This window comes from Thalassophryne amazonica, chromosome 16 (assembly GCF_902500255.1).
Source record: "Thalassophryne amazonica chromosome 16, fThaAma1.1, whole genome shotgun sequence".
NCBI classification, from domain to species: domain Eukaryota; kingdom Metazoa; phylum Chordata; class Actinopteri; order Batrachoidiformes; family Batrachoididae; genus Thalassophryne; species Thalassophryne amazonica.
The window spans coordinates 25406234-25434041 of NC_047118.1; the positions used below are offsets into that span (position 1 = coordinate 25406234).

Sequence of the window (27808 nt, forward strand, 5' to 3'; positions counted from 1 at the left end):
CTCAGACCCTCTCTGGCACCACCACCTGTTCTTCAGGGAATGTATTTTAAATATGTGAAATTGAATGAGCTCACACACCTTCAAAAACACAAGGGGAGTCAGAGGGCAGTTTGGGAAACAAAACAAAAACCTTTTCACTTTGTCCTTCCTTTCTCCTTTAAATCCATTTACAGTCTGAAAAGCACATAATGACCACTTTTATGTTCCGGTTACAACAGGGCAGAAACCACTGTGAGGTGCATGTGGTCAGATGTGAGATATCAGCAGGGTTCAAAGAGAGAATACTTGTGTATACGTCACAGATTTTCACCCTTCTTCAGTTATGATCAAAACAAAGGTCCACCATCCCCGCCCACACCCGATAACGATTCACCTGAAGAGCCTCCAGACTCCATGCCAGCACTGCCAGTGGCCTCTAAAGAGACAGGGTCAAATCCTGGATCCGCCCCCAGGGTTTCATCCTCTGTCTTGACACCATCAGGAAGAAAAGCAGAGTAGGTGTCATTCTCAGCCATGAGCAGCTTCAGCTTGGGGGATCCAGCTCTTACGGACCAGCGGCGTGCATTGGTACACATGTCCGGCTGCGATGGCATTCATCTCACTCTCTTTAAAGCTGGTGGCAAAGTTCTGGCAATAAAACTGATGTGGAAGAAAGAGAAAGCTCATGTTGATCGTGCCGGACAATGAATTATGACTGTTTCAATAATAATTGAAGTTTACCAAAATCTAGGTTATAAAATTCAGATTTGTGTTTCTTCTCCAAGAAACAAACGGAAGACTACAGGCAAGCTCTCACTGCCAATTTTTCAGCCCTAATTGATGTCCAGATTCCAAATATGAGGTAATTAAGCCCGACTGTCCACAATAGTCTAAATTTATGTGTCATAGTGTTATACATAATTACACACCAGATTACTGAATGAAACACCATGACGTGCACTACTGGACATGCCCATAACAGTAGTGTGCACAGTCTATGAGCTGATGTCACTTGTTATAGACTTTACCACAAAGCTAAAATTTATCAGTTAACATCTGAAAACTGTCTTCTGCTGAGTGCAGCATACATTTCATTGGATTATGGATGTACTAGGAGATTTAAAGTGGCCAACGAACAGTGCATCTATGAACACGGACACGCACACACTCACATATGCAAAAGACAGAGCTATGCTCTGCTCCACTGCCCATCTCCAAACAATGAAATTGCTATGGTCCAAAATAGAAAAAAATGATCTGCATTGTATTTTAGTTTTAGCCTTTAACTGTAACCTGGCATCAAAATGACTGCGCATCCAAATCTACATTCAGAAGAAACAATTTCAAGACGCAGAAACAAAATAAAAACCAAAGCGCCCGTAAAATGAAAGTAAAAGACACATATTACCTCATCTGCACAATACATCCAATTGATTATTCACTTTTGTGGATCACTATCTGTCACAACATCACAAATTTTTTGAATGTGTTCAAAATTTGACCAATTGGTTAACACATTCTGCAGTGCCAGTCAAGAGCTCAGCCAGTCAAGAGCAACACCACTTTAAAAAAAAAAAAAAAAAAATCAGGTGTGACTTGAGCAGGTAGATGTGGAAAACATGCAGGGCAGGTGCGCTCCAGGAACAGGTTTGCTAATCCCTGCACTATAGCATGCCCAGTTTAGTATCAGAGTGTTATTGAGCCACAGAAGTGAACAATCAGGTACCAAAAATCTGCAATGGGGGATCTGCCTTATGTGAAGAACAGCCACACACCCAACACCAAATGCTAACAATCAGCCCAATAAGTAACCTAACTGTTAACTGTCTGTGAATAACCTTTTCTCTAATACAGTCCTTCAAGAATCAAATGTGCAATGACAATGTAGGAATGTCTGATATAAACAGTCTTGAGACAGCCACTCAATACATGATAATATGATGCTCTCATACATTACAATTATGATAATTGTAATGCAGTTTAATACGAGGTACATTCAAAAAAATAGCTGATCTTATTTATCCGACAGAAACAAATGAAGCCTACAAGTTGTCTTTTGGTGGGGAGGTGTAGGGAACCTTCTTGAACATGCGTGAATTTTTTTCCTGCCTGCAGAGCACATCAGTCTCGAGCAGTCAGCACGTATAGTGAATAACTGTCTGATTCTCATATGCAGAAGCACCTGCATCTAGAAGTCTCGCAGAACATGTTACAATGCGTAAACAGTAATGCTGACTTCCTGAACACCATCATCATGAATAATGAGACATGGGTTTACAGGTATATCCCGAAAACAACTCTCGTGGGGTGATGCATCATGGGTACATGCCAGAAAGCCAAAATATTAACAAGGTGTATTATTGGGAGGACCTGCATTGTCTACATAATGCTATGTGTCGCAAACGACCGGATGTGTGGGAGGCAAAAAATTGGCTGCTCAGCTGATTCAGGCTTTCCTGGCCAAACAAAACACTTCTGTGATTTGTCAGGTTACCTCATATATTGACATGGCTCCCTCTGTTTTTTTTTTTTTTTGCCTGTTCCAAGTGCAAAATGACACTAAAAGGGACTCGATTTGAGTCACGGGAAGACATCATGCGGAATGCAGTGGCCCAGCTGGACACTATTCCACAAAAGGCCTTCCAGAAATCCTTCCAACAATGGCAGAATCGATGGAAGAAGTGTGTCCAAAGAAGACTACTTCAAAGGGAATTAGGATTTCAGACCCCCAGCTGAGTAATTGCATTTTTCACGACCAAAGGTTGGATACTTTTTCAATGCACCACGTATCAGTGCAGCACAGAAATATTTCAAAAGAAAAGCAGACCACAGCACACATTAAGTGTGCGGTTGTATCTGTCCAGCCAAGGAGTTTGTCTTCTAGTGGTGTCTGGATATTGACAGTTTTGTTCCTTGTGCATGTCGTCAACTGCACTTCCTGGGCACTGGGATTCTGGATTCATGTGCATGGACACGATCTGGCTATTTGAGTTATGGACTAATTAACCACCCGCTACCCGGTCCCAGATAGGCGGTTAAAGATGAGATGATGAGACTAATTAATGAACACAAATCCTTCACTCCAGTGCCAGACTGTCTCATGTGTATACCTGCTTTCTCATGTTAATTTCCAGTGTTTCGATTTCAAGTTGCCGTCTACCATTGCCTTCCTGTTTCTTTCGAGTTTATCCTGCCATCTTTTGGACTTCCTGCATGGTATGTTCGACTCCTGTTTAACAAGCTTCTGCTTACAAAACTGGATTCTCATTTTGCTGCTGCTGCACTCACAAGCACTTTTGAACCGATAGTATACTGAATCTACACCCGTGCCTACGTAACATTACTTGCTTGCTTAGCATTAAATAAAAGCTGTTTGAAATTCCCACTGGTGTCGTTTTCTGCTCAGGGGTCTCCAGCTGTGCAACAACCATTACACATGTGTAATATCGGCTATTTTCATTGGTTGTGTCTACAGTTGATGTTAAGGTTTAAGAAGAATGCTGCCATCTAGTGATGGATCCTAGATTAGTGCTTTTAGCTCATAATCACCACCTATATCCCTGATGATGCACCAGCATTAAAAGTGTCTCTAAACCCATGCATATGCACATTAAATGTCAATATGGAAAACATTAATTTATGTAGTTTCTATTTCACAAGCAAATATGTTTGTCGGTTTTCAAATTTGCATGCACACTCAAAGAAAAACTGCCACTCACATTTGACTGCGTGAAGCACTCTGTTGTCCAAAGGTTTGCGGCTTGGGTCATTAGTAGATGAGCGAATGCCTGTTCCACAGCTGTTGGCCAAAGTATTCCTGACACATCAAAATTCAGCAGAAGAAGATGCTATCCGTTATGCCAATATAAGAATGGACTTTAATTTACACAGTAAAAATAACACTTTACTAATATGGTATGAAACTTGAACACTATTTGAAAAAGACCCCAACATATGAACAAAACAAGCAAACCTGTCAAAGAAGGCAGCCAGTAGCCTTCTGAGCAGCACCTTATGTCTCGTCCCTGCACTTACATGGCAATTCATTAGCTGGGCTCGCGATATATACACAGAAGTGCCTGGTGATGTATACAAAGAACAGCAAAAAATCCACAAACAAATCAATATTGACTGTAACACCTACACCTTACATATTTTCCAGTCATGCAAATAAATTCTTTGAGATTTAATGATATCATAAAATATGGTATTGTGTGGTCCTGAAATACATTATCCTTGACTAACAACTGCTCCATCATGTTTAATCTACATTGGCTTTACGGACTTCAAATTAAAGAATTATAATCTTGAGTTTGACCTTTTAATGTCATTCAAGGTCTAAGGTCATGTGTAAAAGAGAAATGTGATATATGATTTCATATTTGTGCAATAGTTAACCATTTTCTCAAAACAGCCAGCCAATCCAAATATCTTCCCTGTAAGCATCGGACAGAAAATTCAACCCTGCTGTGACTTACTTTTAACCAATTTTTCTCAAAATCAAATAACTTTGTTCTTGGCTGACCCTCAGTCATTCTCCTACATTTGGATGAAAGTAGATCAACACCTTTTGAGTTATTTTATTCACACATGGATGGACTGACACATATGCACTACCCCAGGGGTGTGCTGTATTTTCTGGAGTATAAATTGTAGGGCTGCAGCTATCGATTATTTTAGTAATCGAGTATTCTACTGATTATTCTGGCGATTAATCAAGTAAGTGGATAAAAAGTACTTTCGCGTTTTTAACAATATCAACAGTCCAGGGCTCTCCCTAAGCAATGGCATAATGTCGCTGCATCATCATGGAGATTGTCAAATTTAGTGTATCCCCTGTTTTCCTGGTAGCAGGAGGTGGTAAAATCACAAGTCAGAATTTCAATACATCCACATGGGAAATGATTCACAATATTAATACCAGCATTTTGGCATCAAAAATAATCCTATATCTTGAAAATAACCCCCCACCCCTTGAATGTAACAAAGTATGGTCTATTTTCAATTATCTGGCTATTCCGCTATGTGTAAAGTTTGTCCATGCTCTTCAAAAACTTTATAAACACAATTCTTTCACAAAAGTTTTATTTCAGTAACACTGTGTGAATAACAGAACTTAGGAGGAGGCCATGCTCTTCAAAAACTTTAAAACCATAAACCATTGTCAAAGGTTTTATTTCAGTCACACTGTGAATAACAGAACTTAGGAGGAGGCCATGCTCTTCAAAAAGTTTAAAAACAAACCATTGGCAAAGGTTTTATCAAATTCTTTAGCCTGACATCTTGTTTTTGGCTTGGCCATGACACTTGATTTACTACAACTTGCCATGCTGTGACTTGAAATTACATGTGTAATTGCGTGATCACTGTAGTAATATCAGTACTTATGTAGCTTTTGTGACTTCTCTAAAACAAGTACTACCAAGTCAGGAGCATTATATATCATAAACTTGAATGTTGTGTTCAATGCAGGGTTCATCAAAACTAATCATGAAGTCAAAACAATTGCATTCTAATATTTCGAAAGATGTTAAAATTACAGTATACAGTAAAACTTGTATATTGCAGTTTTCTTTTTTGCATGGGGTGGGGGTTTTTGTCATGGTAGACACCCACTTCCTATATGAAATCTCTCCCAAATTACACAATGCACAATCTCTGAAGCGGATGTAAGCATATTTGAGAAAAAAAAAAAAATTATATATATATATATTTTTTTTTCCCCCTCTACCATTACCACCTCCTGCTATTCCTGGGTAATCGTTTATTTTTTCACATCTTTACAAGGTTTGGATCTTTCCTGGTGTCAGGAGCTCAGCCAAAGCCTTGACATTTTACTGAAATGGCGATGGAACGTGGCTTTGTTTTTTGTTTGGTCTAACTTGTAAAATTTAACCATTTTAAGTGGTTTTGTTTTTTTAAGGTTGGTGAACTGGGTCCCTGCGTGACTTTTTTTTAATCCCTTTCTCTGTGATTCAGTCAATGCATTTCAGCTGGAGGTTGAACATACAAGCCTTGCAGTCAGGTTTTTTTTAAATTATTATTATTTTATTTGAGTTACCATGTTTGTGAAACGCTGTGTGTTGCCCAAAAAAGTGAAAATTCAGTCAATGCATTTCAGCTGGAGGTTGAACATACAAGCCTCGTAGTCAGGTTTTTTAAAATTATTATTATTGTCATTATTTTATTTGAGTTACCGTGTTTGTGAAGCATTGTGTGTTGCCCAAAAAAGCGAAAATTTAAAAAGTAAAATGCTCAGTGCGAGTCTGAGCAAAACACAGAAGGAAGAGTGTACTTCTTCCAGAGACTGTATGTCAGTGTGGCCAGGGATGGCGCTGTATGAGGGCAGTGCTGAGCCGCTCACACCGGGCAGAGAGAGGGAATAGCCACTCCCCACGTAGAGCGGAGAGCAGGCAGCGGACGAAACGGTGTTCTGTTTTATAAACAAACAAACACACTCCTTCACTTTAAATGCGCAGTAAACTATTTCAGATGACCAACCTGGACCGTTTTTCTCCTAAAAGGCTTTATTTTACTCTGTGTCGCGTTGGAAAGCAGTAGCTTTTGTGCTAATTTGATTAGCGCTTACACGGCTCATGCACGCTCTAGTCTTCTTGTTTGTTTTTCTGGGGACATTGCAGTACCACACACAGGCCTGGCATATGTACTACAACGTTAAATGAAGCATTGAGGCACAGAATTTGTCTCGAACATTTTTTTGTAATCGAATTATTCGAGTTACTCGACTAATCGTTTCAACCCTAATAAATTGCTCCAAAATATAAATCGCACCTGTTAAGAAATGCCACTTGAAGAGGAAAAACCCATATGTAAGTCAGACTAAAGTATAAGTTGCACCTTTTTTCTGTATTATCAGCTCTTTAACTTGGGATTTTTCTCCATTGTACTTTTTATTAAAATTTGTTTATTTCAGTATATATTGTTTGGTGTTTTGATTCCCGGGAAAGTCCGATATAAATGGTCATAATAATTATTAATCACGGATGTGTGGGTTTTCAGTATACAAGTCGCACCAGAGTATAAATTGCAGGGCCCCATGAACGAGTAAAAAAAACAAACAAAACAAAAAACTGTGACTTATACCCGGAGGGGGGGAAGTACAGTAATTTATTATAAGTCAGGCAGTCCAAGTTGCAATAAAATTGGAGATCATGTTTCATGGGCCAAATAGCAGCTTTGCTCTAACTGCAGTGACGTACTTTGCATATTTACTGACCATTCATACTCGTGTCAAAGCCGAGTCTGCAACCTATAATGTAAATTTTACAATTTGCATCAAGAACACATACAGTGCTGTGAAGATGTTTGCGACCCTTTAACCTTTTACACATTTACATTTTTAATGACAAAAGAATTCAAGCTTCTTTATGTTAATGTGTATAATTATTCCCTTTAAAATCTCAGTGAAAATAAATAATAAAATGAAAAAAATAAATCTCTACAACATGACATAAAGTAGACTAAAGAAAGACATGCATTAGTGAAACAGTTTTCTTTAGAAAAGCTAGGCAATAGGCACATTTCTGCACATCCTCTGTGGTAATGCACAGATTTATAAATAAATCCACATATGCCCTAATCCCAATACCCTCCCTTTGCTCTTTCCCAACATTTTGTACATTTGGTTAATTTACTTCAGCCCTATGACCTTGACACAACCTGTGTTGCGAGAGGACTGGTGACTGACTTTATCCACAAAATGAAATAGAAATCGCTCTTAGGGTTTTGGAAGTATCGCAGCAGAAAGACAAACCAACAGACATGGTTATTACAATATCCCCTTTCTTCTTGGCAATGAGGCAAACATTATTTGCCAGAAAATAAGGTGCAGAGGTTTTTTTGTTTGTTTGTTTATTTCCCTAGTTTTAGAGGTCCTGCAACTTATAAATTGCACTGAAGTGTAATTTATATACAATTTTTTTAAATCATGCGTTCGTTATTAATAATTATTTATATAATGCTTTGACAGGAAACAAAGCATTAAAAAGAAAAAACTCCAATAATGAAAGAACTAATGCTAATAGTAAGAAGTACACGACAACAATTCACAAAATTTCCAAACTGAAGAGGGGATAATACAGAAAGTTTGTACTATGGAAAAGAAATGTGCTTATTCTAAATGCACCACCAGTTTATATTAATTCACAGTCAAATGCTACATAAATCATTCATTTTTTTCATACTTAATTCATGTTAGGGGCATTTCGTAACTGTTGTAGGTCCAAAGTGAAAGATGGATCAACTTTTTCGTGCATCAATTGCTCCAAGTATTATTCACAGACAACACCAGCACAGAATATTAGCAAGAGAAACATGGCTTGCAGTTTATTTGTGAAAGGTCCCAATACGTCCGCCAAAAACATAAAATCATCGCTGTTTATTTATTTGTCTGTCTGTTAGCAGGATTGCATCAAAAGTACTGCACGAATATTATGCCATGGAAGACTCCACTAAAGTTTGGAGGTGATCCGGAATCAAGATTTCACTTTATATAGGCTTTGAAGGATTATGTTAAAACTACTTCACGGATTCCCACCAAATTTGCATCACAGATGATATTAGGTCAAGGAAGACTCCACTAAATTGGTAGGTGGCAGACATCAGAACTCTTGGATTGCTCGTTTTGTAATTGTCTTCACAGTCATTTGTGGGAAAGGCAGAGGGAGGAGAAAGTGCTCTTACGTTATGAGCGAGGAGGACAAAGCGTCATGCATTGACAGAATTAATCTTTAATCTTTATGACAGGAGTATGTCAACATCTGGGCAGATCAGAAATTAGAGCCATTTGCAGTAGCTCTGCTTACTACCGTTAGTTTTCCCAAAGTGAAAGCTTTGGCGTGGCTTTTGGTTTCGCGTGAATATCAGTGTATTGGATACGTAAGAGCCATACCAGTTGGCAGGTCTGTTATGTAATCATCAACACAAACATAACATAAAACTATGACCAGTAGGAGAAAGGAGGGAAAAAAAAAGATCCATATCCACACTGAAATACTGTTTCCACGGAGAAATGCAATAAAGTAGTATCGTGTACTGCTGTATTTTTATCTAAGGTTATCAAAATATCACAGCAGTCCAATGCAAGCAGATGGACAAACTCCCCCACGATTGCAGACACACCTGAGACTAACTCTAGTTTCTCTGCAGGGTCTCCTTCCTCGTACAATTTGGGATGACAGCGGTTGCCTATCTGAGCGACAAGCTCAGCAGGAAGACATGAAAGATCTCGGCCTCTCATCCGACCCCGTGTCTCGGTGTGGTCCGGCAAAGCCTCCACACGCTCACCAGCAGCTGGAACGAAACAATGTTTCAATTTAGAATTAAAACACTGTCATGTCTTCTATAATAAATCTGTCATCAGATGTTTCCTGGGATCGCTATTTGCTCAGTATCTCCACACACAAGACACCCCAAAATCTGCATGATGAATACTGAACCTTACAGGGGTCATGCTTTCACAGGACAGATATTTAATCATTTTCTCCACACTGAGATTGAGATTTGGGCCACAACACTTGGAAAACATAAAGAATAATAGCTACTTTACAGCTCACTTGAATTTGGTTGTTAAATTTTAAGTATTTTAATATTTGGGGTAGACATTTTGAACCCAAAATGTGAAGGCATCACATTGCCACTTTGGGAAACACTCCCCTTGTTTGACATCAAAATGAGGATATATACTTGGGATTCCTCTTGCCATGGGGATTAAAATAAACCCACAAGGTGTAGGGTATCATCTGCTGGCAGCAGTGATTTAACCAAGATTAAGCTTTAAAAGGATTTTTGAAAAAAGCAAGTCTAAAAGGGCCCCTTCACAGATAGTATGAATGTGGTCCAATTGTGCATGAAGCAGGAATTGTATACATGTAAAATCATAGCTGCCTCCAACGCCTTGTACACCTGTTGCAACAACTATCTGCACACACCAGAGGCTGAAAGACAGCGTGTGCACTGTGAGAGCCCATCGAACCCTCTCGATGGGCTCGTTCACACCTGGCCGTCGGCTCGATGTTTTTGTGATTCGCTCATATGAGCTGTTCCGCTGTGATTTGCCCTGATTTGTACTTATTCGTATGTAAAGGGGTCCTTAGGGGAGGAGAGGTTGAATATAATATTTTGTATAATGATCTACAACAAACGTTCCATTTTGAAATGTGTAAAACCATGCATTTTTGAGGAAGTATGTTTTCTTAATGCAAAACTTTCCTTCCCTTTAAGGTTTGCAATATGACAAATCAGATGCCAGTATGCAACATCTCTAAAACATGTTCACCTGATGGAGCTGTTCATATTTGTGGAATAAAGTGCAATAAAAAACATTCTGTATAAAGAGGATCTGACATAAATTCTTTTTATTTTACATATGACCACATGCATGATCAAGAGTATAATGGCAACACAATGAGTAGTCAACATGCTAGTAAAATAAATTTGCCTTGACATATACTGTTCTCTCCTATTGAGATGGAGAAACACTAGAGGGGACATCATGCTCCTTTCCACTATATTTTTGTCAGCCACAGAGAGAGGGATAATCATGGTTTTGTGACCCACAGCGGGACAGCAACACCAAGATCCACAACTCATGTCAATACCTGTCAGATAAATTTACTACATAAAACCTGCACTGTGGTGTTTGCAGGAAATACCACAAAAATCCAAACTGCTGACTCCAAGAAGATGTTTCATGACATTACCTTACATGACATTAAGCTCATTCTTAACGTGACTTAGTGAGGAATCACAATCAAGTTAGAGTTCGAAGGAGGGCACTTTGTATATAGGTTGGAAAATGTCACAAATATGCATTTGTTATTATTAATTCCATTTTTTTCCATGCAATTACAAAAATTTTAATATGTTGAAAAATTGGATTATATTTCGACAGCCTCTCCCTCAATAACGTATCACCATTATCCATCATTCATAATCACAGAATTCTCTCATCACAGACACATTGTGACTGACAGAACTGACACCAAAGGCCTGTTTCACAAAGGAGGTTCAACAAACTCTATGCCCACATTTGAGAGCCCCTTCACACATAGTGCGAATACGTACAACTCAGGGCGATTCACGCCGGTAAGAGTTCGTATGAGCGCACCACGAAACATCGCGCCGATGGGCAGGTGTGCACGATGCCGGTGCGACGGTTCATGCATGTAATGGTGTCTTTTGAGCAGGAACACAGAGTGAGCTGCTGCAGCTGCTCGCACTGTGTTCCATGGAAAGATGTGCACCACATCATACCGCTGCTGTGGAATAAATAAAAATAAGAATCAGCTGGTACCTGTGGAACTACATCACGCCACTGCTGTGGGGAAGAAAAAAAAAAAAACAAAAAAAAAAAATACATTTTAATTTTAGCCCTTGCTACAAAAATGCAGGAACATTAGATTACAGTCAGTGATATACGTGACGCTGCAGCTGTCAGTCAGTCAGGAAGAGCGACGACGACATTTGGGTTATATTTATTTATTTGTATTTGTCTCCGTGTGTTTTGCTGGAGTAAGTTGAAGACTCTTCGGAGGTTTAAAATGGGACAAAACTCATCAAATCAATGACACCAAAGTTTGGCGGGATCCTTTGGAGGCGCATGGAGGTGTGCACATCAGATCTTTCTCGTGGTTTAATGACAATTGCACATCCCGGTTGGAGGAAAGACGTTTGTCTGACTCGTTATAAACCGTGTCAGGCTTCATTCACACTGTTAGCGCGCACACGTCACGGAGGCTGCTGATCTACCCCGGTGGAAAGGAGCGCATCCACCTCTTCAGGTGAGCTGACGAGCTGCTCGGATTTATTTCCGAATGTTGCTCCTAGTGTGGAAAAGAGGGTGAAAATTTAAGATAAAACGAATGAGTGATGTTTTTTTATTTGTTTTAGGGGGTCAAAGCTGTGATCTTTATTGGGCAGCAGACCAGTTATAATGGTAATAGGGGAGGCTGGGGCTGTTTCTAACAGTGTTCAAAGCTGCAGCCGTGCTGGTATTTGATTTCACTACAAGTTATGAGGATCAGATCCACAGAAGTGAATATTCTTTGGAGTATTCCACACTCTAAAACAAATTATTTGCTCAGTTTAAAAACAAAATAAAACAAAACCCTAAAATAGCAATTTGCATGTTTTTAAAGAAATTCTAACTCAGCCACTGAGTTCACACAAGACACTTATAGTCAGACAAACCCAATATTAGCAACGCATTTAATTAAGTGGTTTTGTATACTTAATTTGCTTTGTCCTCTACACTGTTAATTAATTTTAACCAATTTAATTTCAAGGTTTTGGTGCTATTAGTTAGTCAAGTTATTTAATTTAAGTTTCCAAGCTTCTTTTTGCCTCCATTCCTCTCTCTCTCTCTCTCTCTAACTCTCTCACTCTCTCTCTTTCGAACTCTCGAACATTGTAGTATGTACATAATGGTCTTTTGTCAATTTAAGAATTTTTTTCTGGCTTCCGGTCCCAAGCCCGGATAAATGAGGACGGTTGCGTCAGGAAGGGCATCCGGCGTAAAACAAGCCAACCCAACTATGCAGACTCAGAATCGAATTCCCATACCGGATCGTCGCGGCCGGGTTAACAACGCCCGCCACCGGTGCTATTGCCCAACAGGGTGCCGGTGGAAATTGGGCTACTGCTGGGCGAAGACGACGAAGAAGAGGAGGAAACTGTTGCCATGAACAGCGGGAGAAGAAGAAAACTAGAAGGGTGGAAATGAGAGTGGGGACTTTGAATGTTGGTAGTATGACTGGTAAAGGGAGAGAGCTGGCTGATATGATGGAGAGGAGAAAGGTAGACATATTGTGTGTGCAAAAGACCAAGTGGAAGGGAAGTAAGAGCAGGAGCATCGGCGGTAGGTACAAGTTGTTGTACCATGGTGAGGACAGGAAGAGAAATGGTGTTGGGGTCATTTTAAAGGAAGAGTATGTTAAAAGTGTGTTGGAGGTTAAGAGAGTGTCTGACAGGGTGATGAGTGTGAAGTTGGAAATTGAAGGGGTGATGATGAATATCATCAGTGCATATGCCCCACAGGTAGGTTGTGAGATGAAGGAGAAAGAAGATTTCTGGAGTGTGTTAGATGAGGTGGTGGAGAGTGTGCCCAAGCATGAAAGAGTGGTGATAGGAGCAGACTTCAATGGCATGTTGGTGAAGGGAACAGAGGTGATGAGGAAGTAATGGGTAGATATGGTATCAAGGATAGGAATGGGGAAGGACAGATGGTAGTTGATTTTGCAAAAAGGATGGAAATGGCTGTGGTGAATACCTACTTTAAGAAAAGGGAGGAGCACAGGGTAACATATAAGAGTGGAGGAAGGTGCACACAGGTGGACTACATTCTTTATAGGAGATGCAAGCTAAAAGAAATCACAGACTGTAAGGTGGTAGCAGGAGAGAGTGTCACTAGACAGCATAGGATGGTTGTTTGTAGGATGACTTTAGAGGTAAAAGAAGAAGAAGAAAGTGAGAGCTCAACAAAGGATCAGATGGTGGAAGCTGAAGGAGGAAGACTGTTGTGTGAAATTTAGCGAGCAGGTGAGAGAAGCACTAGTTGGAGGGGAAGCAATTTTGGACAACTGGAAGAGTACTGCAGATGTGGTGAGGGAGACAGCTAGGGCAGTACTGGGTATGACATCTGGACAGTGGAAGGAAGACAAGGAGACTTGGTGGTGGAATGAAGAGGTCCAGGAAAGCATAAGGAGAAAGAGGTTGGCGAAAAAGTTGTGGGATAGTCAGAGAGATGAAGAAAGTAGACAGGAGTACAAGGAGATGCGGCGTAAGGCGAGAAGAGAAGTGGCAAAAGCAAAGAAAAAGGCATATTGCGAGCTGTACAAGAAGTTGAATAGTAAGGAAGGAGAAAAGGACTTGTACTGATTGGCCAGACAAAGGGACAGAGCTGGAAAGGATGTGCAGCAGGTTAGGGTGGTAAAAGATGCAGATGGTAATGTGCTGACAAGTGAGGAGTGTGTGCTGAGAAGGTGGAGGGAATATTTCGAAGAGTTGATGAATAAAGAAAATGAGCGAGAGAAAAGGCTGGATGATGTGGTGAGAGTAAATCAGGAAGTAAAAGAGATTAGCAAGGAAGAAGTGAGGGCTGCTATGAAGAGGATGAAGAGTGGAAAGGCAGTTGGTCCAGATGACATTCCAACGGAGGCATGGAAATGTCTAGGAGAGATGGCAGTAGAGTTTCTAACCAGATTGTTTAATAAAATCTTGGAAAGTGAGAGGATGCCTGAGGAGTGGAGACGAAGTGTGCTGGTTCCTATTTTCAAGAACAAGGGTGATGTGCAGAGCTGCAGTAACTACAGAGACATAAAGCTGATCAGCCACAGCATGAAGTTATGGGAAAGAGTAGTAGAAGCTAGGCTTAGAAAACAGGTGACGATCTGTGAGCAGCAATATGGTTTCATGCCGAGAAAGAGCACTACAGATGCAATGTTTGCTCTGAGAATACTGTTGGAAAAGTACAGAGAAGGACAGAAAGAGTTACATTGTGTGTTTGTGGACTTAGAAAAAGCTTATGATAGGGTGCCAAGAGAAGAGTTGTGGCATTGTATGAGGAAGTCTGGAGTGGCAGAGAAGTATGTTAGGGTAGTGCAGGACATGTACAAGAATAGTGTGACAGCGGTGAGATGCGCAGTCGGAATGACAGACTCATTCAAGGTGGAGGTGGGATTACACCAAGGATCAGCTCTGAGTCCTTTCTTGTTTGCAGTGGTGATGGACAGGTTGACAGATGAGATCAGACAGGAGTCCCCATGGACTATGATGTTTGCAGATGACATTGTGCTCTGTAGTGAGAGTAGAGAGCAAGTTGAGTCTAGTCTGGAGAAGTGGAGATATGCTTTGGAGAGAAGGGGAACGAAAGTCAGTAGAAGCAAGACTGAGTACATGTGTGTGAATGAGAGGGAGCCCAGTGGAATAGTGCAGTTACAAGGAGTAGAAGTGGTGAAAGTAGATGAGTTCAAATATTTGGGGTCAACTGTTCAAAGTAATGGAGAGTGTGGTAGAGAGGTGAAGAAGAGAGTGCAGGCAGGGTGGAGTGGGTGGAGAAAGGTGGCAGGAGTGATTTGTGACCGAAGAATATCAGCAAGAGTGAAGGGGAAAGTTTATAAAACAGTAGTGAGACCAGCTATGTTGTATGGTTTAGAGACAGTGGCACTAACAAAAAGACAGGAGGCAGAGCTGGAGGTGGCAGAGCTGAAGATGTTGAGATTCTCTTTGGGAGTGACAAGAATGGACAAGATTAGGAATGAACATATCAGAGGGACAGCTCAGGTGGGACGATTTGGAGACAAAGTCAGAGAGGCGAGATTGAGATGGTTTGGACATGTGCAGAGGAGGGACCCAGGGTATATAGGGGGAAGGATGCTGAGGATGGAGCCACCAGGCAGGAGGAGAAGAGGGAGACCAAAGAGGAGGTTCATGGATGTGCTGAGAGACGACATGCAGGTGGTTGGTGTGACAGAGGAAGATACAGAGGACAGGGTGAGATGGAAATGATTGATCTGCTGTGGTGACCCCTAACGGGAACAGCCGAAAGACAAAGAAGAAGAAGAAGAAGAAGGTGGTGTCATTGTGAACCCCAGGATCGGTTTGTCTGAAGATAATGTCAGTTCAGTACAGTTTGGTGTACTATGTGTGTAATTGGTGTCAAATGGTGAAATGTTCTTGCTCAAGAACTTGAGTCTTGTATTTGATACTGTTCCTTTCCAAAGTAGAAATGGGGGCCTAATATAGCTGTAAATGGTTAACTTGATCTGTAAAACTGCTGATTTTGAGAAGGACATGAAATGATTATTGTGGAATTGTAGTAATTTTCCGACTGTTCTCTTGAATGCCTGTACTGGACAAGGCAAGGGAATCTATTGGCACAGCAGCCCCACCAAGACTGTTTTCACCAGCCGCCACTGATATATATATATATATATATATATATATATATATATATATATATATATATATACATATATATATATATATAATATATATATATATATATATATATATATATATATATATATATATATATATATATATATATAAAATTAGGTGTGATTGTCACGTAACTGTGTTATCATGGCTTTATTGATGTGAACTTTTAATATTGATAACATCAGAGCAGACAAAACTTTGGGCACTCGCTGTGATCTTTGGCACACCCTTAACGTGGGCCCAGGGGGATAGTTGGTTATGAACCAGGGGGATAATATACAGCAAAATATAATAATAATCCTCGCAGAATGATTCAAATGAATGAATGAGGAAGTAAACCAGCTGTATAAGAAACTCAGGGTTTATTGAAGAAAACCTGCTCCTGACCAGGTTGGATTCACAGACTATGTTACTGACTCTGAGTTTAACATACCTCCCTTTCTGTGATGGGCTCAAGTTACCCCTCTATCTTGGGTGTCATTCACTTCTCTTGCTGAAACAGAAAACTCAAGAGTTTCCCCTCATTTCAGGGTTAACAAACTCACTCTCTGAAACAGGCCCCAGGTTAACTACGTGACAATTAATTTGAACCACCGATATAAGTATTTTTAAACAAAATTATGTTGTATTAACACTTAAAAAAATCTACATATTAAATAGCAAGAGCCAGTCAATAACAGGATCATCTTCCCCAAATGTTTCAGCTGCTTTTCGTAACGTGAACAAGCGTGTTGCTTTGTTTACCTTGACGAACATCATTCAATCCCTCTCTCAAGATGGCATTCCAAGCTACTCATTCTCATTAGCAGTGAATGTTAATGTCCCCTCTAGTCTTTATTCATCTCTGTGGTTGTTTCCTGCGTGCATTACCTGCAGCGCCCATGTTCAGCATGCTGTACATGGTGTACATGTTGCAAATCTGCCTGTACTGCTCTTCAGTACATTCTTCTGTCCCTTCCTCCTCTTCCTCGTCATCATGGTAGCTGATAGGTGAGTCACTAGCGTAGGTGCTCAGGGTGCCAGGGCTAGCACCCTCTGACATGCCAAGACCTGCCATAGAGCACCCGTTACTACTGCCATTGCCACTAAGCCCGCTACCGGTCACCATGTTTGCCAGGCTGGTTGCCGTGGCACCCATACCCATGGCCAGTCCTAGCGCTCCAGGGCTCTGAATGGCACTGCCTCGCACTGCCTCCTGGGAATATCGTGGTGCCTTGCGAGCACTCCCTCCTCCACCTGAACTCGTTCCACCCCCCTCTCGGCTGCTGCCACCGTCCCACAGCCGCTTTGCAACAGGGGCGCAGACCACCGAATATGGTGTAGCCACTTCCGGCTGGCTAACTGGCTGTTCCGACTTCACGCGTGACACCAACGGGAGTGGCGTCAGACAGGAAGCAGGTCGGGCTGTGTTGGTACTGGTCTGTGTTACAGGGCTCTGGGGCTCGGAAAGAGGGGTCTCCTCAGCATGAAGACCCTGGGAGTCACAGCTGGGGGAGGAGACCTGGTGATAGAAGATTAAGACTTTTGTGTTTTAAATATCAGGATCAGAAAGGACGTCATTTAACAACTAGATGTAACCTTGCCCAATGCTTTTATTTAAATATAAAAAACTGTGTGCCTTTCACATTAAGGCAAAGGCCTTACCTTAAGGAAGAATTCAGTGCCTTTTTCCATGATCTGTTGGATCTGCAGGAAACCTGCAGTGTACATTAGAAGAAACTGGTCCCCCACTGTCATGCTGAGACGACCTGTGTAGCAGAAGGCCAAGATCTGCTGGAAGCTCTGTGGCTGCACAGCTGGTGGAAGCTCTACTACAGTATGGCTCATCTCATTGCTATTGGTAGTTCCACTGTTTGTGCTGCTGCTGAAAAGGTCCCGGAAGTAAGAACTGCTAGCAGCAAGCACGGCTCGATGGGCCTAATAAGACAAAACAGACAAAGTATGGTGCCTTCTTAAAATTTTGAAAGTATGATAAGGTTTTTGAGTGTTAATATTAAACTCTAAATGCAAACATTTACTCATCAGGCATTTACTCATTGAAATTAATACATTTAAGAGGGCTGATTCTTAATTTCTGACGTTATTTGTTGGTATTTCAGCACAATACAAAGCTGTCAGTGAGATTAAATCTGAGATGCTCGTAGAATGCCTTCAGTCCGAGTCTCATAATTACAGATTTTGAACCTTCTATTTAAAATAAAAGGCTGGATATGGAGTTACACAACAGTCAGATCTAGCACTGTAAATAAAGGATTTTTTTTTAAGGTAGAGAGAGGGAATTTAGTGCAATATCCAAGAATATAGAAGTAATCAGTATGATCCTACACTGAAGCTGGACAGTTGTAGGTGAGAAATATTTGCAGAATGACTGAAAATACTATATTTTCCGGAGTACAAGTCACAGCTTTTTTACTAGTTTGGAAAGCCCTGTGACTTATATACAGAAAATTCACATTGTTAATAATAATAGTAATTATTATGACTGTTTATACAGAACTTTCCCAAGAACCAAAGCATTAAACAAAATAAATGCCAATTATAAAAAAATAAATGCCAGTAATAAAAAAAATACACTAAAACAATGCACAAAAATCTAAAATTAAAGAGCTCATGACACAGAAAAAAGTGCAGCTTATAGTCTGGTGCGACTTGTACTCCGAAAACTATGGTATATGCATTTGCAGTTACTTTCAGATGATTCAAAGGCAATGATTGAGAAAGAACTTGGGTGTGTCATCAGTACCTTGAAGGTGTGGCCTTTGACCACTACGGAGACATCGCAGTAGAGGCCCTGCAGCCGCTGCTCATTTAAACATTCTAAAACATTGTTGCCAAAGTTAGGGATCGCCATCTGGAGCATCTGGGCCATGGTGCGCCTACGCACACCACCAAAATGTCTTGGGGGTGGGGGGGTGGGGGGGGGGGGGTTAAGAGTAAGAGACAGAAACAAAAGACACAAAAGTTTCAAACTGATAATGTTGGTTATTGTGCCCTACCCAGCAAAGAAAGCAGCAGCAGAGAATGCGGTCATGGGCAGTGTCCACCTACACAAAGATTTGTCACTACGGGCTCCAGCATGTTGATCTATACTTTGCAATGTTCATTTCACAACTTGACAAATATACTGTATGTGAGTAAAAAATAATGAATAAATAAATGTGTGCATGATCTTTGCTATGGTGGTTTATGTATTCTAAAAATGTGTTAAGTATAAAAAAAGTTGAATTTAAAAGGGAAATACGTATGCACAAGATAAGAACAAATGTCACGCACCGTGTTTTCTCCAAAACACGGTCAGCAAATCAACAGTGCATCAACGTTTCACCATTACCCCAATGTAATGGACTGCATTTATATAGTGCTTTTCCATCTGCATCAGACGCTCAAAGCACTTTACAATAATGCCTCACATTCACCCCAATGTCAAGGTGCTGCCATACAAGGTGCACACTACACACCGGGAGCAACTAAGGGATCAAGGACCTTGCCCAAGAGCCCTGAGTGATTTTCCAGTGAGACTGGGATTTGAACCTATGTACATTCTTATTACCCGAAGCCAAAATATGGCCATCAGATACTGCATAGACTTTGCGTCCATCCATCTGTCTGTACTCAGCATATCTCCAGTCCTATTACTGCCAGGGTCTTCAAATTCACAGGGACCATTCTTGGGACACAAACCTTGGGCAAGGTCAAAGATGGCTAACCTTGACCTATTTTAAGATGTCAAAAAGTCCCATTCTGTTTTCTATTTTTATGTTCATACGGCCAAGGGTATTTTAGCATTGTGTTATATTTTTTATAATTGTGACACAAACATAAAATGCATTAGCTCAGCATACCGAGTGTGCATGTAACATCACACTGAGGTGCACATAAATGTTTTACCTTTTACTTAGCTGGAGTGGTAATAATCCAAAGTGCAGTCAGTCACATATGAGCCCACACTTACACAGGCCATGGAAGCATAGGGGCCTGGGGGGGGGGGGGGGGGGGGGGGGGGGGCTTGTTTTAGAATTTAGAATCAGTGAATGCAGATGCAAATATAACTGAGCTGTTAAAGAACGTATTGGAAATAATGTCATCATGGATCATTCCAAACATTGCTTTGAAAAGTAGAAAGTAGCAAAGCAGAAAGAACTCCAGAACAGCAAAAAAAAAAAAAAAAAAAAAACATCAAGAATAATTTTTAAAACACTCAAATATAATAATAATTTAATTAATACAGCCCTCTGAATTGTAATTGAATTGAATCGTGAGGTGTCTAGAGAATTCCTAACCTACAAAACAACACGACTTCCTTCATAGTAACAATAACAGAGCCTGTGATATATCCAGTTGGTACTGACTAACAATTATTCATCATGCAGTCCAACTGAGAGCTTTCCACAAACTCACTTTGTTAATAACTGAAATAAACTCTTGAGGAAGCTTCTTCTTTAGATGATACAGTCCTATATAGTTCACATTCAGCTTGCAGTGTCATTTTGAAAAGCATGCTCAATAACTCGCACCCCCCACCCCCTTTTTTGTGTCTTATGGTTTATAATCAGTTGTCCTTAGATAACTATGTCATGTTCTGTTGGTCGATGTACAAAACTGTGGAAGGTAAACAAAGGTGTCCTGTACCTTTTTTTTTAGAGATTCCTGTGATTATTGTGAGCACTCTGCAGGCTGAGTCAACATATGATTGGTATTTTGATGGCATGAATGATATCAGTGACAAGATGTAAAAACACAAAGTAGGTTGTATATTTGATCTATTCCTTTAAGATCATTTTATTGCTATTATGTAAAAAAAAAACATTTATGCTTCTTCATATTAAAATTTCTAAAATGATCACTCTGAAAATAATTCATTACAAAATTATATATGAAAAATACATAAAATAAATAAATAAATAAATGTCAAAGTAGAAAGTAATAGAGTCTGCAACTATAGTAACAACTAAATCATCACTTTTACAGCCGGCTTTCTTAGAAAATCTAGGGTATGGATGCATGAACATTTCCATGTGACTGAGTATGGCTGTGAGTCAAATATTTGATGTACAAGCCAACTAATAATTTAAATAATTAAATGTATGACAATACAGTCCTAGTAAGAATTATGGGCACCCATATACTCGGAGTGTAGAATGTAAACTGGGTTCAGGAATAAATGCAAATTAACCAATTTTGTACAACTGGAATAAGTAACACTTTACTATATGGGTACATTAATTGACATTAGTGCAGTAATACGCATTATGTTATTTAAGTGCAAATTAAGGTTTTTAGTATTCATTTATTAATAGTGTTGAAATTACTTAATGCATTAATTAGCAATAAATAACAGTGAATTCAGATTTAACTGTGTTCTGCAACCATTTATTACTTACATTGAGCATCTTTAAAATGTATTAATTAATGCATAAATAATTACCTTGGAAAATGTGAACATTATTAATAAATAACTACAGTTAACCCTGAATTCACTGTTAGTTCAGGTTTCTTTTAACACACTGAAATATTTACCAGAGGAGGGACCCAGGGTATGTAGGGAGAAGGATGCTGAGGATGGAGCCACAAGGCAGGAAAAGAGGGAGGACAAAGAGTTGGTTTATGAATGTGCTGAGGGAGGACATGCAAGTGGTTGGTGTGGCAGAAGAAGTTACAGAGAACAGGGTGAGATGGAAACCATTGATTCGCTGTAGTGACCTCTAACAGAAGCAGCTGCAAAAGAAGACAACGACATCTGTCCTACAATTTTTGTCATTTGGACACATTTTGTTCTTGATTTGTTCTTGACTAGTGAATGGTGAGATGACTGTGCCAGAGTGTCTCAAAACTGCAGCTTTTGTGGGATGTTCCTGGTCTGTAGTGGTCACTACATAAAAAAGGTTGTCCAAGGAAGGAAAACAGGTGAAGTAGCAACAAGGTCACTGGTGGCCAAGGCTCATACTTGGCAAGAGTGGCCAGTCCAACACAAGGATCTACTACTAACATCTTGGTGCCAGATACCACAGTACACTTTTGAAGGTCTAGTGGAGCCCATGGCTCAAAGTGGGAGCCACACAATATTTGTCAGGTGGTCACAATGTTATGACTGATCGGTGTGTATGCCTTTCATTATTTAGGCTTTGACATTTTTATTTATTCATATTCTAGAAATGTGTTTTTACTGAGTATAACAGGCATGATTTTTTTTTTCTTGTAAAGAATCCTGATTTATTACTTTTTATATGTGTCATAAAAACTGTAAAGGCGTAAAAGCCTCAGAGGTCCCAAACCTTTGCATGCCACTGTAAAAGAAAATGTCTGATCCTCTGATTGAAACCCACTGTGTCAAAGGCATCTGACCAAGTTTGGTGTGGCTGCCTGATGAAGGCAGGAGTGAGCAACCCCATCATATCCAAAGCCTTTCATTTGGGACTCAGCCAAGCTCCGAGGTAAAGAGAAATGCTCTCTTTGTCTCTAGCTCACTCAAGCTCGCTCTCCCTCATACTAAAACACAGATGCGTACACATAAACTCAAACAAACCCACAAAAGGCGCTCTGACTCACACACAGGCATCAGACAATACTGCCTGTTTACAGTTTGGCGAGCTGCAGCATAAGCCCACAGACGTGCACGTAAAGACACACAAACACAGGGTGTGTTTGAAGTCTGCCTTGACAGAATGTGTGCGCACGAATGTTTGTGGCTACATGGATGCCATTATACACACCAAGGTTGGGGAGGGGGTGGGTCGTGGAGCTCTTATGGGAGGGGACAGGATCTTTGCTGGTCCTTAGTCCATTAAATATCAAGCGGTAAGTTTCAATGAGCTCAAATGAGGCATACCCCGAAGACGAAAAAGTTGCAGTTCCTTGACTGGCCACTTGAAGCACATTCCCATCGGTGCCCATGTTAATATATTGGACTTTGGGCACGCATGGGGGGGGGACATGTTTCCAACCTGGAACAAAAATCAGTTTTGTTCTTTGTCTCTGTAAATCGATGAAAACTGTGCGGTGGTGGTGATTTATTTATTTTTTTTTAACTTTTTAGTTTAAAGTAGACCTGCATTGAAATAAATGGTCAGATTTCAGAAAGAAATAGCTGATATGTATTTATAAGACCCTTGTGAATGCAGTAAAGTAAATCTGTAAGGCCAAATTTGTAATTCAGCGGAGAAATCTTCGTTTAAAAATGACAAATTTGCAGCTAAAATTTAGCCCGTATCATTTCCATGACGTCAGGGACAAGACGACGCGCTCCCGCCTTCAGTCCAATCCCGCATTGAAATTGATTTTATCTGTTAGTAATGTTACTTATACACGTCCTGGTTTCAATATCCAAAAGTAAGCTGCAATGAATGTGAGATACAGATCTGTGTGCTCAGATCAGCAACGACATCGACAGCGGGCGCTGTTCTTCCTCTCCCGCTCTCTGCCTCTGCTGCGCTTATTAAGTCTGCGGGCTCGTTAACGAGCTCGTTAACCGCCGTTGCGGGGCACTCACACCGCCCGTGTCTGCTTTGCAGCCGATGTAGTGGCAGATTCAGCGCACAACACCGGCATCACCTCTCTGTCTACTGAATGGAGCTGCAGCACACTTGGCACAAGTCCTGAGATTACGCTTGCTGTTTTAATGTGAAGCGGCTGGTACACCTGCAAGAACAGACTTCTTGCAGCAAACTCCACAGCACCGCACGTCTCGGCAATCGGAGCCCCAGAGCTCCATTGACGCTGAGAGAGGTTTATATATTTTTAATGACTGGGATTCTTTGCGGGTCTCGTCTCCATATCCCGCGATGGTACCGGAGGTGAAAGACAGTAGATTTTCATTGCGACGCCACTCAATCAAACGGGAGTATGAAAAAGTCCCCCAAAATAATTTTCAGGCAAAAATAAAAATAAATGTATACTCACCAAACGTACCGCAAGACAATATGAAGTTTTAAAAAACCGTCGATCCTTCCGTATAAGACAAAAAGGTAAGCGATGCAAACTGACGTAAATCCACTAATTACAATTGGCGCAATGCATGCTGGGAGAGGGTCTTGTCCGTGACGTCTCGGCAGCATCCATGATGAGAGGGACAATTTGCGGAGGACTAAATGTTAGCTGTAAATTTGTCATTTTCAAATGAAGATTTCTCCGTTGAATGACAGATCTGGGCTTGCAGGTTTACTTTACTACATTCAGAAGGATCTCATGTGTAAATGTAAGTCATTTTTTGTTCAAAAAATCTGACTGCATTTTTTCAATGCAGGTCTCCTTTAAGACATTTCAAGTCATGACGTTATACATGTTGTTGTATGCTAATGGTGTTATCACTTTTAGCAGCTATTGACAGCTTGATCCTTTACATCCAGTTAATCCACAATTACTGAGAAAATAAGCAGGTCATGATTTTTAATGACCACACCAAAGCAAACCAATATGAGAACCACCACTCAAATCCCAAAAATATGATTTAATAAACACTTGAACTGAGGTTAGCCTGTTAGCATAGCTTGTTGGGAATGTGAAGATGGGGGACATGGTGTGGCTCCATTTGTCCCACCCAGATCATGCAGGGTATCAGCCATACCCCACCTCTTTATCCAAATATGGATTAGTTGTGACTAGGGATGTGTAGTGATAAGATTTTATTGATAACAACAACATTATTGATTCAGCTTATCGATCCGATTCCTTATTGATACCTCTTGTGAATTTTCTGTGTACTAAAAGTAAGCTTTACAGGTTTTCTATGTCAACAACATTTTATTGAGTCTTAAAGTAAATAAATATGAAACTGGTCACTGGATCCTTAAACTCTGGGCATAAATAAACTGTACATGGTGGATCCTTGATCTCTGGACACAAATAAAAATAAACAAAATCTGTAGTTTTTGTCAAAAGCATTTTCTTTCAGACATTATTGGCATGTATGTCTTTCCATACATCTGAGCTGAGTTCTTGCAGCTGGATGTGCTGCACATCAGGATGTAATTCATAAAGAATGCAGCACGTCTCATTAGACAATGTTTATAAAGAGGTGTCATTTTATTTAAAGTGGCGATTCGCTTTGAAGTTATTAATTCCGACCAGAAGCTGTCTCGGCAGAGAGCCGTGCAGTGTTTGGAGCTGTGCCAAAGGAAAGGAGGACGATTCTCGTTTCTTGACTGCAACAAGACAAGAGACCCAGTTAGTGACTTTAATCCACACAAAAGTGGCTCATGACTGACATTTTAATGGCTTTGAGAGGGGTTAAGAAGCAGACTTGCCGCTTCTAAAGAGCAGCGAGTCAAAGAACCAACGAGCCAGCGGATCCGAGCACTGCTTCATTGGTTCAAGCTTCAAGTGGAGTCGCACTGCAGAAGCGGTTGATTACAGAGTCGCTGCAAGGTCTGTAATCAATGTAGAGAAATGATCATTTTCCCGACAAACACTCTCAAAAACAAAGGCCACTCTGAAGGACGGATAAGGGAATCGTTAAGCAAAAAGGCTATTGATATCGTGCCCCTAACTACCTGCATAAAGCATTTTGAGCTGTCTAAAAAGTAATTATTTATCATGTTTAGATTGTCATGGCTTGATAAAACAGATGCGTGTTTTTTCCTTCTTGTGTGCAGCTGTCAAACTATGTTTATAACAGATTTAACTTCTTGTTATAATCCTCCAGATGAGCTGCGCTCTGATGCGACCCACTGACGTCACCACTTGCTCTGTTCACCTCTTTACTCCACTTGATAGCTGCACGTAGTGTTGGAGATTAGATTGCACCACATAGCACGACATTTGTGCGTGAAAGATTTTTTGAACATTTAAAAATTCTCTGTGCACTATAGCATGCACCAGAGCCCCTCTGACGTCCTGTCTGCATCCGTTAAAGATGAGTTTACTCTCCAGCACAATACAGGTCGTGCTATTGCGTGAATCAAAGGCATGCTCGTGTCAGTGGGCCTTAAGGTATCTGCATAGTTAATAGGCATTTAGTTGAGCAGTACCCAGATGATCAACTACCTTCATAAAGTGCAGCTAGACCACTATCCCATGAGGCACAAAGAAAATAAAAGACATACATGAAAACACGAGTGACATATCAATGCTGTGGCTGAAGCTAGCTTTTTTCCAACTGCAAGTCCTTAGCAAGGTGAAACCTTACCTCCCCTGCAAAGATTTTGAGAGTGTTGTATTTTTGTATTTGTTATATTTTTTATTCTGTACCCATGAAGCACTTTGGGCAGCTTTGCTTGTAAATGTGCTATATACATAAACTTAACTTGACATAGAACTGGCATTGTACAAATGCAATTTTTTTTTTAAGTATTGGCAAATGTTTTAAATAGTCTGCTGTTACAAATTAGAAATTATCACAGGTTATGCAGGTATGTGCATATCCAAAAACATCCGGGTCAAAACACTGGTAAATAGGGGCTTAACAATGCACAGTAAATTGTGATCAGAATACTTTATTAATCCCGGGGAAAACTGCATAATAGTCATATCGTGAAGCCTGTATGGAATCATATTGGTTTTGAAACACCATGAAAAGTCTGCATGGAAGAAATAATGACTTCTTGCAGAAGAATCATATATGAACAATCCAACATCCAAAGAGGAAACAGATGCATCAAGGATTCAAATTTATAGGGTGTGTCAAACAACTGTACCCAAAAGTATTGTGACAGCACAGAAAGACCAATAAATATTATCAGGCATTTTCTGCATGACCATGTGGCCGAAGCATATACAGTCTTTAGTTCAGTCTTTTCTTCTTGATGTTTTAACCCTTTATCTTTTACAACCCCAATTCCAATGAAGTTGGGATGTTGTGTAAAATGTAATTAAAAACACAATACAATGATTTGCAAATCCTCTTCAACCTATATTCAATTGAATACACCACAAAGACAAGATATTTAATGTTCAAACTGATAGACTTTTTTGTTTTTGTGCAAATATTTGCTCATTTTGAAATGGATGCCTGCAAGTCAATTCAAAAAAGTTGGGACGGTAACAAAAGACTGGGAAAGTTGATGAATGCTCAAAGAACACCTAACTGGAAACTGGTGAGTGTCATGATTGGGTATAAAAGGAGCATCCCCAAAAGGCTCAGCTGTTCACAAGCAAAGATGAGGCGAGGATCACCACTTTGTGAACAACTGCATGAAAAAATACTCCAACAGTTTAAAAACAACGTTTGTCAACGTTCAATTGAAAGAAATTTAAGAATTCCATCATCTACAGTCCATAATACAATCAGAAGATTCAGAAAATCTGGAGAACTTTCTACACGTAAGCGGCAATGCCGAAAACCAACATTGAATGCAGTAACCTTCGATCCCCCAGGTGGCACTGCATTAAAAACAGACATCATTGTGTAAAGTATCTTACTGCGTGGGCTCAGGAACACTTCAGAAAACTATTGTTAGTTAACACAGTTCGTCGCTACATCTATAAGTGCAAGTTAAAACTCTACCGTGCAAAGTGAAAGCCATACATCAACAACATCCAGAAACGCCGCCTCCTTCTCTGGGCCCAAGCTAATTTGAAATGGACAGACGTAAAGTGGTAAAGTGTGCTGTAGTCTGATGAGTCCACATTTCAAACTGTTTTTGGAAAGCATGGACGTCATGTCTTCCGGACAAGAGGAAAACCACCATCCAGATTGTTACCAGCGCAAAGTTAAAAAGCCAGCATCTGTGATGGTATGGGGGTGTGTTAGTGCCCATGGCATGGGCAACTTACACATCTGTGATGGCAACATCAATGCTGAAAAGGTGCATCCAGATTTTGGAGCAACACGTGCTGCCATCCAAGCAACGTCTTTTTCAGGGACATCAGCAAGACAATGCCCAGCCACATTCTGCACGTATTACAACAGCGTGGCATCGTAGTAAAACAGCACGGGTAC

At 40.4% G+C, this 27808-nt stretch overlaps 1 protein-coding gene across 1 annotated transcript; it reads right to left on the reverse strand.

The window, feature by feature from the left end:
* On the reverse strand, positions 1–22805 carry LOC117527376 (nucleus accumbens-associated protein 1). Its single transcript, XM_034189690.1, is given in 9 exon segments — positions 1–578; positions 580–638; positions 3699–3796; positions 3953–4058; positions 9121–9291; positions 16807–17437; positions 17581–17853; positions 18680–18833; positions 22763–22805. Coding segments are annotated over 8 exon segments (1716 nt in total). The 5' UTR covers positions 18806–18833; positions 22763–22805; the 3' UTR covers positions 1–326.
* Positions 22806–27808: the final 5003 nt, after the last annotated feature.